Raw genomic sequence first — 18,064 nt, forward strand, 5'->3', positions numbered from 1 at the left:
AAAGAGACTGATGGTGCATGTAAGCTGGAGTCAGCAAAAGTGCCACTAATTGGTTGTGTCTTTCCCACATAGGTTACAGTGCATCTTTCCTGCACAGGAGAAAGTTTTGGCGCTTAACCGTAAAGCAAACTAAAGGAGAAAAAAACTGACTTAAAATCTTGCCAAGTGCTCATGCTGTTTTCCTACTTTGAATATTTACATTTGTGTATGTGAGTGTATACATGTTTGTGTGTGTGGGCTTGTGTATCCACAGCATGTGGTGCCAGCCTGTGAAAAAACAAGTAAATCACTGTTTATGAGCTGTTACACTGAGGAGTCCTTGTTGATCCTGAGTCCAAGAATGAAATCTGTTCAGGAATATTAAACAGGCACTTTGTCCTGTGGCTGGCAGTCACACGCAGAACTATCCCAGTGACTCACTGTAACACTCACTGTAAGAATCGACACCTTCAAGTTTGACCCTGGATGCTGTGACGCAAATCAGGCATTACTACTATTTACATGTGATCCTGAATATATTTAGCTCCATACTCCTAAACAGATATATAGATAGAGTTGTGCAATCTTATCTGAGAATACCTTTAAGATATTATGTGTATTCTTCCAGTGAAATAAATTCTGCTGTTAGTCTTTTCCAGCATTAGCACTGAAACCTCCCGTGGGAGACATGAAAAGGTGTTATTTATAAATACATCTGAAAAAAAAAAAAAACCAACAACATAGGCTTCAAATTTATCCTGCTGAATGTTAGTTTGCTGATTTCGGCTCAGATGTGCTGTCAAACACATCTTAAATGTTCTTAAGGTTATTTTTGGAGTTGGATGAACCTATTTTCCTTTCTTTTCCTGTTTTCTGCATGTGGTGTTATAACCCAGCCTTCCTGCAGCTCTTAACTCTGGAGCATTGCCACCACAATGAGTGGTTATTAGAGGGAGTTGCGTTTTTGCAATACTTGTAGTTTTTTCCCGTGACAGTCAGGTTTTGAGAAACATAAAGGCCGGTCAGCTGGACCAGATTTATAATTTATAATCAATGTCACGCATGCTTACACGTGTGTAACACTTTTTGTTTTGTTTGTACATGTACATACATGCTCAACCATGAAAACAAAACATCACTTTTATTTAAAACACAAAACATGCACAGCGTGTGTCATTTCAGGAATGAAACAAGACTTCAAAACTTGCTTTAACACATTCATTAGACCACCATCCAATCTAATTACCAAAAACATTTTTATGTCTCTTAATAATTACTGTTGTTATCCATTAATTTTCAATGTAATTGTTTTACAAAAGAAAAGAAAAAATAATAATATAAAGCCCTTTTTTTCTTATGTTATTAAGATGCCAAATCACAGTTATTTGCTTGCATTTCTGGACAGAAACATTTTAGTGGTTGAATGTTATCTTTGATTAATGTGTGAGCTCTCATGAAAATCCAGTGACATGAAAATGTGAAATCACATTTTTTTAGTTGTAAACAAGTTTTTGATAGATTTCTAAAATATTTGTATTTTCTTGTTTTTTATAAGAAGTGGTCTAATAAATTTGTTAAGCACTGTAAGTAAAAGCTTCTGATGTGATGAACTGCTCGCACATCATTCTGCAGACACTATTCGACCTTCTCTGGAGTTCTGAGATTTTAGAGAAATCTTGTGTGACGTTTCTTCTTGTTTTCTCACCTCGCTCTCTTCCATATATTTTGCAGCTGTCTGGAAGACACCGCTTGTTTCTGTTTCTTTTCCACTTTGAAATTAATTAATAGCACACAATGATATTATATAATATAAGGAATATTTTATAATTAAGTATTATATAATTATATAAGTATTATATAATATAAGGAATAATGGTACATGTCTGATTCTTCAGCTCAGTATCAAACACCTGTACAGTGATTCATTGTATTACTATATGTATTTGTACAGTATATGTAACGATGCTGTTACAACTTCTGTCCCTACTTTCTATGATGAGAAACAATAAAACACAACAATTACATTTTTTCCTTTAGTGGTTTTGGTTTTTTCCCTTCAGGCACGGTAGAAATAACTCTGTGTGTGTGTGTGTGTGTGTGTGTGTGTGTGTGTGTGTGTGTGTGTGTGTGTGTGTGTGTGTGTGTGTGTGTGTAAGAGAGAAGAACAGTGTAACTTTTATACAATAGTTACATTCACAGAAAAAATATGGGAACAGCTTAAATATTTTTATACATACACTCAGTACTTTTTTTTGGATGAAATTTTTGGATGAATTTAGTTTAGACCTCAGTTTATTTATAAATGTTGATTTATAATTGTTTCCCTAGTGGATTTTTTTTCTTTTTTACAAATCTAAATTTACACTCACTCTGGCCTTTAAACAATGCTCAACTGATACTAAGGAACCCAAAGTATGACAACAAATCCCCCACCATTACCATCCTGATCCTAACCCTGGTCCTCATAGTGTTCACACCAAATTCTGACCCTACCATTCACATGTGGAAGCAGACAACTTGTGACTATTTGAGTTATCGTTGCTTCCTATCATCTTGAAGCAGTCTGCCCATTCTCCCTTGACCTCTGGCATCAACAAGTTATTTTTCCCAGAGAACTGATGGATATCTTCTCATTTCTGGACAGTTCGCTGTGAACTCTAGAGATGGTTGTGTGGGAAAATCTCAGTAGATCGGCAGTTTCTGAAATACTCAGACCAGCTCATATGGCACCAATAACCATGTCACGTTCAAAGTCACCTCTCTTCCCCGTTCTGTTGCTCAGTTTGAACTTCACCAGGTCGTCTTCACCATGTCTATATGCTCATGTGTGCAGAGTCGCTGCCATGTGATTGGCTATTTAGATATTTGTGTTAAAAAACAAATGAACAGGTGTACCTAACAAGAAGAATTATGAATATTACCTAAATAACTTGTTGCATGGCCATTTTTTTCTTGCACCACCAATAAATATATATATTTTTTTATTTACAATTTATATTCATCACTTCATTCATTTTTCACAATCTTTGTAATTTGCAGATATACTTCAGTATCTCTAGAGACTCCAGAACACATAGGGGTACATTCCATTTACTATTTACATTGTTTTCTTTGACACATGTCTTCAAAGGCAGTAAACATTCTAGTTTAAAGGGTGTCAAACACATGAAACCCTCTCTGTGCATTAAAATCTCTTATAAAAAAATTAGTGTTACTAATTGGCTGTTTTCTTGTCACAGGCAGCACCAAGCTGGCATCATTTTGCATAAAATCATCTACAGGTCATCAGACTCTGGCACTGAGATGGGCTCCAGGGTAATAGTGGGTAAAATCAGATGGGTGCCCTCAGATATCCATCCTTGGGCTGTCCTGTTGAAGGTGGGTCTCTTCAACCCCGCATCCTGGAGCTCTGGGTATCTGGGGGGGTTCAGGTCCACTTCAGGTAGTTTAAATGTGATTCCTCTGGAAACTTTCTCAAATCCACCAAATGGAGTGGCAACCCTGTAATTAAGATCAGTTTATGACTGTCAGTCTTTGTTGTGCTCAGCTCTAATTCATTAAAACAGACTCGTAGTTTTCTCACCGGTTGAAGCATTTGTATTCAGGAAGCTCTGACCGTGGGTCTGCTGCTGGCATTTTTAGTTTGAGAGTTTCAGCGAGGTCAGGGTCACGGAGCAGGGCCTCCTCCCATGGGGAGTGATATGACTTGTGTGTAGCTGTGGGATTTAACTTCTCAGTAGTCGTTACTGTGAAGGAGGAAAGAAGAATCAGTCAAGGGCGATCATAATCTGGGTTATTGTTTGAACAGAATGATCCGTCAGCCTGCTTTGCTTTTACGTGTTAACTCTGAGCTGTTTTCTTGAGCCATTATGTTTTAGAGTGGACAGGCTTATGAATAGATACTGCGCTTAGACAACACTTAACACAGGCACACTGAGTTGTCCATCAATATGATCTGAGGCCTTAAAAATAGCACATAGTTGAAGCGTGTGCTCATCATGTAATGTGTCGACATGAGATGATATTGTGCTCAAGGGTTTTTAGAGGAGGCACAGGACTCTGCTGTCAAAATAATACAATTAAATAACGCTTTTAAAGCTGCCCATAAAGCTGTTGTCCTGTTCTGGAAATCGGTTGCCATAAGATAAGACCAGCTGTTATGAATCTATGATAGCAGTTGTTATTATTATGACATCATTACATAATCAGTAGCTTTTATTTGACTGTGCAGTCTTATCGGCTGAATTTCAGACTCATGTACAGAGGAGCAAATGTAAAACAGAGTAATCCATCTTAAAACTACATCTTTGATTATGATTGTTTTATTTATTTATTTATTTTTGCATTACCATATTTAGATCCTCATTTAATTCACTGTTGGATAAAACAAGAACAGCCTGACTTACTAAGCTGCATAATTACCTGAATCTTTTTTTTCAGCATTAGCAATGTTTCCATTGGCTGGCGGCTCCACTTTTATTTCCACAGAGTGTGTATTCATGTTCAAAATATCATTCTGCAAAACAGAATAAAGTGCATCATTGGGTTAAAATATCAGTTGTGTAGCTACATGTTGAACTGCTAACATCTATTGCTGCTTTTTGTGTCACGCACATTAACAGCAAAGTGCCTGAGCAGCCTCTCAGAAGACTTGCCCGCAGGATGTAAAAGGCACGAGGCACATGTCTCTGTTATCATCCATGTCTTACCACACTCTTTGTTAAGAGCAAATATCCTGATAAATGTGTGCAGGCACCTTTACAGATTTTCTTTAAACCAAATCCTGGAACTTCAGAGAGAGATAATGAATAAAAAGTAAGTAAAACAAACAAGTCGACTTACACTGAGCAGCGCATTTGCTTCGTTTTGAATACTTTCAAACGTGTATTTGTCAGATCTTCTCTGGCGCATTTTGAAAAGCCGAGAACCTCTGTTGGAAAGCAGAGATAACTCCTCCAACATGATGTCTTTAGGAGTGCTGAGCTTCTTTCCAAGGTCCATAACGTAACCTGCCCAACAACAAAGTTGAAAAGATGGGGAAAAAGCAGTCTGTTATGTAGTTTAATGTATTCATTACATTTTGCATAATAGTGATGAGGCAATATTTTTTTTGATATTCCAGTATTTTACTGTATGTACTTTAGGTTTTAACTTTGAATTTTAATTTTCACTGATAACTGATGTTTTGCTATAAATGAGAGAGTGCAGGCAAAGGTTCCTGGTTTATGTCAATGCCACAATAAAAACTACATTCATGAGTACATAAATAACAATATTAGTTTGTATCTATGTTAGATGCATATTCCTGCAGACATTTGTGTACTAAAGTAGGAATGGATGGGATTAACAGTGGCCACTGGCTTGTTTTCCCATAAACCCGTCCAGGAGATCATTGCAGCACTGGTTTTAAAGGTGAAAATGTGGGACAGAAAGTATAAATATACACAACGTAATGTCAGTTTATCGGCCTGGCTAGGTTTAGGCAAGCTCATAAGATAGCATTATATGAGTCACAAAATGTATAATTTCAATTCTGTGAGCTCTGCCATGGAAAACAAATTGTCCCCATTGTACTTGTACTTGTACAATCGTTTTGGCTGTACGTGATGCTCCGTTATCCACGTGTACAGACAGAATGTACCCCAGCTGTCACAGACCTTCACGTTTCCCAAGCAGCAGTTGGCCCTCACAACCTCCCTCCCTGACACCCACCCAAAAATAGACCTTTGGAAATGACAAAAACATAGCCACCATAGGTATAAATCATCCCATTAGCTGATTTATGGTAGTCGCTGGAGAGCAGCCTTGACATTTTGAACTCTGATAACAACGAATTTTCTCTTGTGTTTTTGTCTGCCGAGCCTCAGCTCTAATATCATACCGCTGGTACCCTGGACCTCTCGGCATATAGCTGTGGCACACTTCTTCCTCTCTCCAGCAGGCATTGTACAGAATTGTGACATTGTGGCTTTGGCGAGATGAGAAGAACTCAGGAGGACTGGAAACACATACAGGACACAGGATGTAGTTGTTCTGCCAGAATCATAAAGTTTTATTTTCTGCTCATAGGTTGATGAGTTTATAAATATAAGGCCATGTATGAAATGGAGAGTATTTAAAGATCTCTAAATAAAACTCAAAATATATTCATTCAGTGTTCGTTCTGTTCCTGTTTTGGTACATAATAAAATTCACAGACATGAGACATGTATAGTTTTTGAGTCTCTAACGTCTGTGTCCCATTTGCTGTTTGCATATCGATGATTTGAACAGTATACTGCTCATGTCATTTTATAATAAACTCTGAAGGTGCCACATTTAAAGATTGCAGCATATTGCATAACCTATAAAGCTCCATTGTACATGCATTAGTGCCATACACGCAATTCTTAAATCTCTGGTGGTCACTGCACCAGTTTTTCAGTATGTGAGCTAACATTAGTGGCATCGCTTTTAATGCTGCGTAAAGGTCAAGGATGAATATGTGTCCTAAGTTTGCATGCGTAGCTGGACACAATCATTGTCCTGCAGAGCCAAATAAAACTGCTCAAGCATGAGACCAAAAATATTTTTCTCTGTAGCTGGTGTTTTGTGTATTTTTAGGTTTACTTTGTTGCTAAATTCAGAATGAGATCAAAGATGGTACAGCTCTAAAAATGCTTTTTAGAAACTCTGAAATGTTGAATAACTCTGCTGTGCCCTATGCCGTTGACTTTGGAAGAACTGTATTTAAAAAAATGTTAAAAGTAAAAAGAAAGACGATCAATGGGATTCTCAATGCAAAAATATATCCAATGCTCTGATAAACTCCTAAACACACATGCAGCCATTTAGAAAACATAAATGTTAGATGGTGTCAAATTTAATTGTTTTTAAATTTTAAAAGAAGTGCTGTGTTAACGTTATTAGAGCATAATTAAAAATACATCACATATTCACAAAATAAGCTTGATAAGGCTTGTCCATACCTGTGATGGTCGTCCTGTATCCTTGAAGAGGAGACACGGAGGCTCAGGGGTCAACCTACAGTAGGTAGTTTGATCTTCCCTGATCTTCACACTCCTGGACACTAAAGCCAAACTGTGAGTGTGTCTCTGGGTCTGTTGTGACTGGAATGCAGCTTACATCAATAGGCTAAATTTAACCTGCCAAACACTCAAAACCAATCTCAAACACCATGGGGCAAGGATCGCTATCATAGAGAGAGGGGGGAGGATGGACAGCACACACACCCACTCAGTGAGATTTTGTTTGGTGCCTCTCCTGTCTCTCGACGCCTTATATTCGACATGTCTCTGTGGGCTGACATAACCTCTGAGGTACCATGCCTTCATGTTAGGGAAGCTGTTAATGTTGCGTGCGCACTTCTGTCTCCAAACTGAGTTGTGTTACTATTGTTATGTGTAATTACTGACTCTGGATAATGATAAACAGATAAGAGAGGGGTGTTAAAGGGGTGATGGAGTATTGCCAAGAAGGGTTTTATATCAAAGTCATTATCCTCGCAGTTGAAGCTGTTGCAGTGCTGAAGATATTCTGACCGTTAAATTTTTTTCAAAGTCTGTGAAGTTTAAAATAGGAATAAGGCTGAAACCCTGTCAACTCAGTATTTTAACCCTTTAAAGCCTGAACCATGAAATAATTGCCAGAAAATTCTAATCTAAAAATGGAGCGTTTATTGAACCATCTGACAAAATTGTTAAAAAAATTAATTACATTTTATTTTCTATATATAAATTTGCATCATATTTGCTACATCCGCCATTAAAAAAAAAGCTTAAAAATGTATCCTGCAATTTATACCATTTTTTCAGGGGGAAAACCGGCATCAGCTGCATGTGATATTATCCTATAATCTGAATTTAAAAAGGCAAAACAGAGAAATGAAAAAGACTATATCTACTCTTCAAGAGTCAAATTTTACAATAAAAGATTGATATCAGGAACTTCTGAGAAACAAATTAAATTCAAATAACAACACTAAAAGTGTGTTTTAATCTGTTTTATTTCTTGTGTTTCAAAAGTGAAAACAGTGATATTGTACACGGTAAGAGCCCAACTTTAAATTTGCACGCGTCACTTGGAAACTCTGGCACTCAAGGACAGCATCTGCTTCTGTTAACACTTAAACACCACACAGTGTCTGATCAAAGGTGGGAAACTTTGCATTTATTCATGCAGGATTCATTCCTATTAAAAGATCAACAAAATAAAAGCAAATAAGCCAACACACAGTTTGTCACTTTAAATAACACTTTCCTTAAGGCACACACACTGATTGTAAGCTTACAACTTTTCTGGCAATGCATTGCAAAAGATAAAATAGGAACCATATGGTGTCTGAAAAACACAAAAGTCAATAAAGTGAATGAGATTATTGGAAATGGTTACTTGTGTAATCGCCACTGCATTACTACTGAGAAAAAATCTGATTATTATAGGATGAGTGATATAATACTGTTTGGATGACACTCTGGTGGCACAATAGCAACATTTCCCATGAAAGCTGAGCTCATATCTCACACAATCGTCACAGTATGTTCTTGCTTTAAACCAAATGATTTTTTCATGCAATCAACATAATTATCCATCTCGTCATAAATGCAAAACCAACATAACAAATGGCTTAAACTGTGCCAAAGCCTTACCCTCATTTTTCGACATACAGTACTCCATCTCCTAGTGACAAATAACAATTCTCTGCATTTCATGTTTTCTATACTCTGAAGGAAAATCTGTGCCTTACAATGTTAATATCATTTATTATTTCTCTTTCTCTGATATCTGACTTCATCTATTAACTTCGCTGAAATGCACTGTACACAGGAGAGCACTTTGTTGGACTGAAGCCTTGTGCCATTTGCCCAATACTGGCCCTAAGAGGCTGGGCAGGTCTGAAGGGAGGCCCATAGAAGGCTGGTTTCTCAGGTGAGAATGTCCTGCTCTTGGTAAGAATGTGAAAAGCTGGGGCCTCATGATGATAATGACTCTTACTGACAGGTGCAGGATCAAGAGATACCCTGCGTTTCCATTCTTCTGGAGGCTCTGGCAGAGATCCCCGGTGCTTTGCAGCTTTGGCATTAGTAGCTGCAGATGAGGGGAGAAACAAAAAGGCTTCATCCACAGAGCCAATAGGGCTTCTTGATGCTGCCTCCCATGGTGTAAGTGGTTTGTGGACTTTTTCTTGGAATGATGTTTGCCTCTGTATTGGCAGTACCCCGGGTGTGCTCACTGGTGACAGATGTCCAGGAGAAGGCATTGAACTCAGTCTCTGAGGCAGGCTCAGCGAACGACTTCTACCAAATCCCTAAAAGAAAAGCACAAACTTGTTGGCTGGAGTGACAGCAGCATTGCAGACTCTGCTGCCACCATCTGGCTTCTCTGAAACCTGGAGAGCTAATGCTTTTGAAGTGTATTCATATTTTAAGTGTAATAAAATGTGTGTTACTCTTCTCTAAAATAAAAAAAGACTTACTGAATAAAGATTATCCTTGAATTGTCCTATGACAAAACATTACCATTATGTGAATGTTTGAGCCCTAAGAGTGTCAGGTATTGAAACTATTAGTTTCGATGCTAGGGGTGGGAATACTATCAAATGCCTCAAATAAAGAACAGCATGTAGGATTGAGTTGCACCAGTTACCCTGGTATAAAAGTCTAAATAAGGACTTAGACCTCTGATATTTCTTAAGTCATTACCTTTGCTCGAAATTAGGAACCCTGTTTTTGTGATTGACTTGAGTTGCTGTCTTTCTTGTCAAGCATTGTTGTATATTTGATATTGTTGTGGCTTCACTCTAGCTGTTCTGTTCTGAGTCTTTTTAAACTTTTTATTTCTTGCATCTGTCCTTGCTTAGAAAAGTGTTTTAACAGCCCACGAGAGCACTTTGTACTTCGTGGGTGATGCCTCAACAGAAATGGTTTACTCAATATTGCCTGCAGAAGCTAAAGAAACCAATGCATGTATTTGATGTTGCACACCTGTGGTAAGTGTAGCTATAATTGCTCTGCTGGTATACTTGTGTCTCTGCACACAGAAGAAGGAATACATTGATGCATTTGAAATCTTGTTCATGTTTATGTCTTTAGCTCTGTGAAATAAATTAACGTAAAGATACTTTATTACTTTACCAAATCCATCTTGACTGTCTGTTCTTTGATAGTTTTTTTATGTCATTTTTTGGTCATTTTATTACATTTTCCTTTTTACACTTCCACAGAGCAAGGGCAGAAGTAGTGTTAATGTTTTGAGGTCCCCCCCGTTTTTCCGTCTTTTTTTGATTGATTAAATATGCCTTACATTGTCTTTTAAAAAGTGCAGATTCCACATTACAAAGCAATTTCAGATTTGTAGAATATTTTGAGGTTTTATTTGTTTTTTCTATGAATCCTGTTAAAATGTTTTAGTGAAAACAAATGGACATGGTTAATATCAATATTAGTAGCAAATGGACAATTTCACTTGTGTAAAAGTCATATATATCTGAATTTTAGGAATTATTCAGACTAAATGAAGAAGATTTCCGAACTTACCTGCTGCTGGTTCAAGCACCTTGAAACAAGTACAGTGTTAATGCCATTGAAAAGACAGGGGAAAAAACTTGGAACTACTGGAACTATTTCCTCTGCCTCTAGAATTTGCATAAGAATTACAATTTTTTTAAATTACTTATTTTATTTTTTTTATTATTTTTTTTAGTTTGAACAAGTATTTATGTTATGGGTCTATTTCTAAAGGCACTCTAATAGGGTTTTTAATGCAATAAAAACAAACAAAACATTTAGCTACACGTAAGTATGTCAAAATTTTAATTTAATAACTTTTCTGGAAAAAAACCAACAACTTGAAACTGAGAAAATAACTTGAAATTTTAAGTTATAAAATCAAAATTTTGAGATGATAACCTGTAATTGGGACTATAAATGTTTTTTTTGAAAAAAAAAAGTAAAACTATTTTGTTTTTGCTTTTTTCAGTGGCAGAAACAAGCTTCTATATAGCTCTCATCAGATTAAAGGTAGACAGAGTCATGCTGTAAACTGTGTGACTGGATAACTCTCTAACTCTCTTTTTCATTGTCACAAACTCCTGAAGTCAACTGAATGTAGCATTTTTCATATTGCCTGTAATCTGCATACTATAGTATTTAGCAAGTTTGTGAGCTTATCCAAATACACTTTCCCTCTCACACACACAGGACAAGGAAAAAGACAATTCTTAAGAGAAAGAAATGTAAACTTAAATGTGCAATTTTACATGTGACCTGTAGAGGTCCACAGAATTGGGATGAGCTTGGAAGCACTTTAAAACATCAATATTTTTCAGTATTTAAAAGAACTTATATACAACAGCTGCTACTAAAATATGTTTGATTTTGAACCCTGTATAGCAAAGATCTTTCAAAATCTGCAATAGCACTATATTTTAAGTTCATACTTTAATAAACTACTTACTTTATATACTTTAATACTATTATCATGTGCTAACACTATTATCACTGCCTACGTGTGTTAGATTAGTGTTATTAATATGACGATATTTGAATTAATAAGACATTGTATGTTAGAAGGTTGTGTTTGTTTTTCATGATCTTTTATTTATCCAGGTAAAAGTCTCATTGAGATTAAAATCTCTTTTCCAAGTGAGACTTGGCCAAGAGGACAAATGTATATAATTGAATGAATAGTGGAATTGTAAAGCGCTTTGGGTGCCTAGAAAAGCGCTATTCATTATTATTGCAATCCATTATTATTATTATTATTATTATTATTATTATTATTATTATATTTTTCATGCATATCATCTGATGCCTGGGCCACTATTTAGTCCAATTTCATAAATAACTATTTTGCATGTTAACATTTTTTTACTTGTATTTTAAGCTGACTTCTGAATAAACTAAACTGAATTTAATTTAATTGAACTGGTAACTATAATAAAGGTGTTTGTTGCATAATTATGGCTGTAACTAGACTGAGAGAGAGAGAGAGATTGATGTCAATCAAATGCTATTTCTACATGAAATAAGCAAAAAAGTTTATTAATGTGTATAGTTTCTCAATAGAAAACAGGAACACTAAAAAGGTAAGGAGATTTTTGTGATTGCTGTATCTTTAATCAGCGATAATAAGTTAAGGGTATATGAAACCACTGAAAATGCTCAAAGCTTTAGTTAATTCTACTCTGTCTCTAGTTATACATTTGAAAAAAATGCCTCTTTGCTGTATACAGATAATATATTATTTATCATGACGGAAGCTAATGACTTGCTGTCCATGAATGTTTAGAATAGCAAAATCAAATTCTGCTTTTGAGGGGGCTGAGATTATAGTTCCAGACTTTCAACATTCAGAGATTAAGATCGAAAAGCTGTAACACACAAATACAGTTAAGTTTGAAAGATTAGGTCGTAATTGCTAAAAGTGCAACAAGATTGAGCCACTTATGTGCAAAAGTGTGAGGCAGTGAGAAAGACAAAGGAGAAAGGAAATAGGGAAATTGTTCACAACACACATATGAAGTACACAAGTAGGAGGAAAGAGAAATTTAATAGCATGATAGTGCCGAGTACAAGAAGTGCAAACACTGACATGTCAGAAAGATGAGGGGATAAAGATTTGCAGTAGATGTTTTCGTGAAACCGTAGCAGAACATTCAAATTTCTATGATATTTTGCTCATTTTTTCCATCAAGGATGAGGATATAGAATTTCTGATGAAATTTCTGACAGTTGAATAACTGGCCATGTTGAAAAATACCCACATAAAAAACATTTTTAGAATATTTTAGTCATCAGGTCACAACCAAAATGAATGCTTTTTGCTGCTCTAATGCCATCAAAGTCTGGAATGAGACTGAAGCAAATGCAAATTGTTTCCCCAAACACACATGAGTATTATAAGTATAAGTTGTAAAAATCAGTTATCATTAACTTGAATAAAAGATTAAACAATCTAATTTGATAGGGGTAAATATCTATCTATCTATCTATCTATCTATCTATCTATCTATCTATCTATCTATCTATCTATATATATATATATATATATATATATATATATATATATATATATATATATATATATAGCGAGAGAGAGAGAGAGAGAGAGAGAGAGAGAGAGAGAGATAATAAACATTATGTGTTTGTTTTGTATTGTCTGGGGTTTCATGGGTTCCTATCTCAGCATGCAAATTTGCAGGTGATCTATTTTCTTAAAAAAACCAAAAAAAAAACCAAAATAAGATATTGTAGCAGAACAGGACTCTCTGCACACATTATTGCACATCACAAGAATCTACATTATTTTGTTTTGCTTTTCCCTTTTTCTCCAATTGTCAGGGACATTATGTTATGTGCTAATGTGTTTATTTGTTGTACTTTATGTTGAATTTATCTGTCACAGATTTAAAAGAGCTTAACTGTACCTTAAGTTGTTTCCTTACATTGCCAGCTAAACAGATCTCTATAGCTGCAAATTATTCCAGTTGAGGCCTACGTTTAGTGCAAAGGACTCTATATTTCCACCTGTTAAGACACATTAGAGGCTGCCAAGTTGCAGATAACTATGTAATTACTGTCTCAGTGTTGACCATACCAAAACAAGACCATATACAGTACAAGAATTAATGTAGCATGGCTACAGGTTTCCAGTGTTTGCTTGTCACCACTGGCTTCTTAGCAGAAAACTTTGGCCAAGGAGCCAATTGACGTGCGCCTCTAGCAATAAGAGATGCAGGAGAGAAAGCTGAAGCTATGCTGTCAGCAGCAGATGGCTGCTGGGAAGATGTGCTTGCAGGTCTGGCGCTGTGTGCTGGCTTTTTGGTTAAGCGATGGGCTGCAGGTGCTGCAGTGTGCTTTTTATCCACGTGCTTGTCAATTGCAAGAGGCTCAGCCAATCTTGTGTTTTGGGCAGAAGAACTTTGGGAACTTACCGATCCAGGTGACTTAGTTGGGACTTCTGCCTTGCTTTCAACAGCAAGCTCAGAGGCATTATAAGGAGAAGTGGCAGAGGCAACTCTAAGTTTAAGGTTTTTGGTAACCTCGAACTTTGACACTGGGGCTGGTTTGGGACTGGGGGTGGGGCTGGGGGTGGGGCTTTTGGTTCCAGGCACCACATTATATTTGAACAGTGATGAGTTCAACTGATAAGGCTGATGTTTCATTATATCTAAAGAGTTGAGTTGCTTGGGGGCTGATTTAGATTTCTCTTTGGTCTTGACATTGACTTTTGGGCTTGTGGAAGGGGGTTGTTTGGCTGCAGCATAGAAAGGAGAAAGAAGGGGATTGTAGGATAATGGAGGTGGGGCTCGAATATTCGATGAATACCTCCAAGAGTTCGGGAGGGATGAGGTCAGGGAGGGGGATCTGATTTTGTTTGCTTGCACTGTTTCAGCATCAACAATGAACTTCTCCATACGGGACTGTCTTTTGGCAAACAATTCTGCACCTTTTCCAGTCATAGCTGGGCCATCACCAGCCCAACTGGTACCTCTGTCTGAGATCCGACCCTTTGGAGAAAACTGTGGTGCTTTTGACAAGTGGATATATGACTTCCCTGCTTGTGGTGGGCAAGAGGCAATTGAGTGTGAAGTGCTGTCTGCATTGTTCTTTGAGCGTGAAGTTGGATACTGTGGTCTGTAAGTAGGACTGTGGGCCTGCATACTCACAGGGGATCGTTGCTGCTGTTGACTCCAGCTATTTGTGGTTGGCTGCAGATGAAGCTGAGAAGAGCTGTCCGGAGCCCAGGCATTAGTAGGTGTTTGAAGTGTTGCCTGAGTTTGATCTGGTGCCCAGCGGTTGGCCATCTGTTGAAGCTGAGCCCAGTCTTGTTGCTGTAAGTAATTCTGACTATGAGGACCCACGGGACTGTGCGAAGGTTGTGAAACCGGACTTCTTGGCGGAATATTGGGCTCGCTGGAGGGGCTCCTTCTCATCCATGGTGGACAGTTTGGGTTGAGGGTGGGTTTTGGGGCTACTGGAGGGGGATTCTTGAGTTTTATTGTTCTGGGTTGCATGAAATTACAAGCTTCAGCACCTAGACTAAAACAGTCCTCCTCCGAATCAATATAAGACCTCCTTTCCCCTTTGTTTTGAGTGTGAAGATCTGAATATTGTGCCCGCACAGATGACTGTTTATTAGTGGCTTTCTGTTTTGATTCTGGTAGGATGCCAGTTTTGATGGCTGGCACAGATATTCGCTCATCTCTTGAGGCTATTATGTCTCCAGTTGGAGACCAAACCTGTGGGTTAGTGTTAATAGGCACAGGTACTTTAAATCTTGTTTGGTGTTTCTTTGTAACTGGAACAACACTCCCAGGTATGGGGGTAGAACTTGGGCTATCTTGAAATCCTAGAAAAGGCCTTGCAGTTCTGTTTGGTACCAAGGGTTTTGGTACATTGGACAGATGGTTCATGTCCTGGAAATCTTCTTGGTATTCTCCATGCTGCTTGAGATTTGCATTCATATAACTCTGATCTGCCTGATCAGCATGCGCGTACATTTCCTCAGTGTCGTAAATTTGCTGTGCTTGTTCACAGGCAGGTTCTGTTAATACTTCCACAGGTAATCCTTCACTCCTCAGTTTTTCATGCTCGGTAACAATTTCATCTATTCGTTTGCGCCGCTGAGCAAACATCAAAACTCCCTTCCCTTTTGTCTCTGGTAGAGCATCCATTTCTTGAACACTTCCCCAATTCAGACTCAAATTGTGCTGCTGCTGATAAAGAGAATACTGCTCCTCTAACTCTGAATCACTGGTGGCCACAAAGTTATACCCGGCTGATCTAACTTCTTCAGCCCCCTCCTCTATTTGGTCTTCACTGTCAACCTTGTTGTCACCAGTTCCGTAACTCACAAGCGTAAACTTCTTGACTCTCTGCCGGCGTTTTTTGAACAGCAGGGCTCCCTTATTTTGGGGGTTTGGCGCATCGGTTAGAAGCCGAGCAATTCTCTTGCATTTAGACTTGGTCTCCTTGACATGCCTTTCTGACTGGCTCTCGCTGCGACTGAGCCCTGAGACAAAGAAAAAAATGAAGGGAGGGACAGAAAGAGAACGAGGGTGAGAGGAGAAGGAGGAGGAGGAAGGAGAGAGATTAAAACAAGAAGAAGCTGAACCATAAAACATAGGAAAATGTGGATTGTAATGTTTTTTGTTTACACTGTACTCAATTGGTCAATTTTCAGTAAAGTAAAAAAAAAAAAAAAAGCTATGGGACTGATAATGCCATTAGTATAAGCAACTAATGGAAGCATGACAGGTAAGACACAATTTCAGATCCCCCTGCTGAAGCAAGCACACTAATAAAAGCATCATATTTACTTACAGCTAACTTAGGGGGCATCCATAAGGCAAGAAAAGTGAGGAGCTCATTTTCCACTGCAGTCAAGGCTTACGATCGGAAAAGGGATCGGGTGACAGGCCAGGGTGACACATGCTGGTGTCTGTCAAATTTGTTTCTGCCAGCCTCATCATATGGTCATATTTTATTCTTATCCTGCTCTGACTAATAAAGCCATGGGTATTCTCCCAGTAAGTCCACTTCAAATAGACCCTGTGTTACAGCATGAAAAAACAGCAGCACCCATTGTGCTTTGTCAAAGTTATTTATCAATTAAGTTAGGTCTTTTGATTCACATACCAGCTACAGTAAATACAGCCAAAGGTAACTTTTTAAAAACTTTATTCACTGACTGTAATGTGTGCCTCAGCTGGCTGAATTTAAAGTAACTAAATAATATCTTAACTGTTCACAAATCTTATTAAATCATTTTAAATCTTAGAAAAAAAACAACCTTTCTGCTGCTGTGCAGTTTGCAGTACTACCTTGACTGACACATAAAAGGAGGGTAGAAGATCGATACTTACGTGTGTACTTTGCCCTCTGCCTGTCTGGTCTGCACAGATCTGTGTCAGACTCCGAGTTCCACTTCTCTGCCTGCTCAGCACCCTCATCTGAAATTCCAAAGGAGACAGAAGCAGGAGGTGCTTCACTGCTCCCTCCTTCCTCTGAAGATTCAAGCTTGCTGTTTCCAGTCTCTGGGCCTTTTCTATTACTGGCTCCCGTGGGCTGTCCTGTGGTCAGGGTCAAGGCCATGGTCATATCAGCAGCACAGCCAAGAGAGGAGAAAGAAGACTGGGAATGTGGCCGTGATATCTTGCCAGCATGATCCTCTGAGTCTGTGCACTCTGGATGCAGGGATGTTTGTGAGGTTTGGATGTGAGGAGACTCTCTCGACTCACTAAGGTAGATGTCATCCTCTTCCTGATATGATACTTCTTCTTCACTTCCACTAAGTTCAGGCGGGGACTGTTGCTCACCTGCAGATTCCCATTCTTGAAGGTGTTCTGGGGAGTCAGGGTCATACTTGGAGATATAAGTACTTTCTGGCTCTAACGGGTACTCTGCTTCGCTGACTTCATCTTCATTGTGGGACTCTACCACAGACCCAGACACATAAATCTCCTGGGACCCATCTGAACCTGACCAGGGGGCCAAGTTACCACTCTGCTCTTGGTCTTCCGTTTCTGGTTCCATCTCTAGTAGTGTTTCACAATATCCCGGGTTTCACCAGCAATACCTTCATTAAGACAAGGACAAACAACTTAAGGCTAATTAATCTTTTCCCTTTAGGTATATATATCTCAATATAACAAACTATTTCAGCACACATATAACTATATAGCATGCCCCTGAAGGTCCACCCTTGGCTACAATTCATGTTTTCTGTTCAGCTCAAGAGATTTTTAGCATTCAGTGACCTTTGTGACATTAGTGGTTACCATGTTATTTCCTAAATTATTCCTATCCCCAATAGGAAGTGCAGCTCTGCTTTGGCAGTTTCAACAGGGCTGCCATTGCTGTAAATGGAATGGTATGTATTATCATGAGGGAAACAGCATTCACATCCAAGAGCATAAGCAAAACAATTGGTGGCTGTTTTCCGAACTTGTGTTTATACAGAGATTTCTTTTCCCTCCGCTGCCGTCATCTGTCACAACAACCGAAATCTCTGTCAGCCTCTCCATGTAAGAACTAAATCCAAGACACCAGTCCTCCTTCCCTTCCTTCAAAGACATTGTTTA

General features: G+C 38.2%; 2 protein-coding genes across 3 annotated transcripts; both read right to left on the reverse strand.

Moving 5' to 3' along the window:
- Positions 1 to 2,920: 2,920 nt before the first annotated feature.
- Positions 2,921 to 7,104, reverse strand: myoz2b (myozenin 2b). 2 transcript variants are annotated; one of them, XM_085276766.1, is made up of 6 exons: positions 6,948 to 7,104; positions 5,861 to 5,977; positions 4,822 to 4,988; positions 4,402 to 4,495; positions 3,563 to 3,725; positions 2,922 to 3,480 (listed from the first exon to the last, which is right to left on the reverse strand). In XM_085276766.1, the coding sequence occupies exons 2-6, from the start codon at positions 5,940 to 5,942 to the stop codon at positions 3,255 to 3,257; spliced, it is 732 nt and encodes a 243-aa protein (XP_085132892.1). In that variant the 5' UTR covers positions 5,943 to 5,977; positions 6,948 to 7,104; the 3' UTR covers positions 2,922 to 3,254. The 2 variants fall into 2 exon arrangements, with proteins under 2 accessions (XP_085132893.1, XP_085132892.1); XM_085276767.1 differs by lacking the exon at positions 5,861 to 5,977 and having other exon boundaries at positions 2,921 to 3,480; positions 6,948 to 7,103.
- An 871-nt stretch (positions 7,105 to 7,975) lies between these two features.
- On the reverse strand, positions 7,976 to 17,516 carry synpo2b (synaptopodin 2b). Its single transcript, XM_085276768.1, has 3 exons — positions 16,847 to 17,516; positions 13,913 to 15,993; positions 7,976 to 9,286 (listed from the first exon to the last, which is right to left on the reverse strand). The coding sequence occupies exons 1-3, from the start codon at positions 17,514 to 17,516 to the stop codon at positions 8,777 to 8,779; spliced, it is 3,261 nt and encodes a 1,086-aa protein (XP_085132894.1). The 3' UTR covers positions 7,976 to 8,776.
- Positions 17,517 to 18,064: the final 548 nt, after the last annotated feature.

This window comes from Mchenga conophoros, linkage group LG6 (genome assembly GCF_057382185.1).
Source record: "Mchenga conophoros isolate Kocher_MC1m ecotype Shallow Benthic linkage group LG6, M_conophoros_male_GT1.1, whole genome shotgun sequence".
Lineage (NCBI taxonomy): Eukaryota > Metazoa > Chordata > Actinopteri > Cichliformes > Cichlidae > Mchenga > Mchenga conophoros.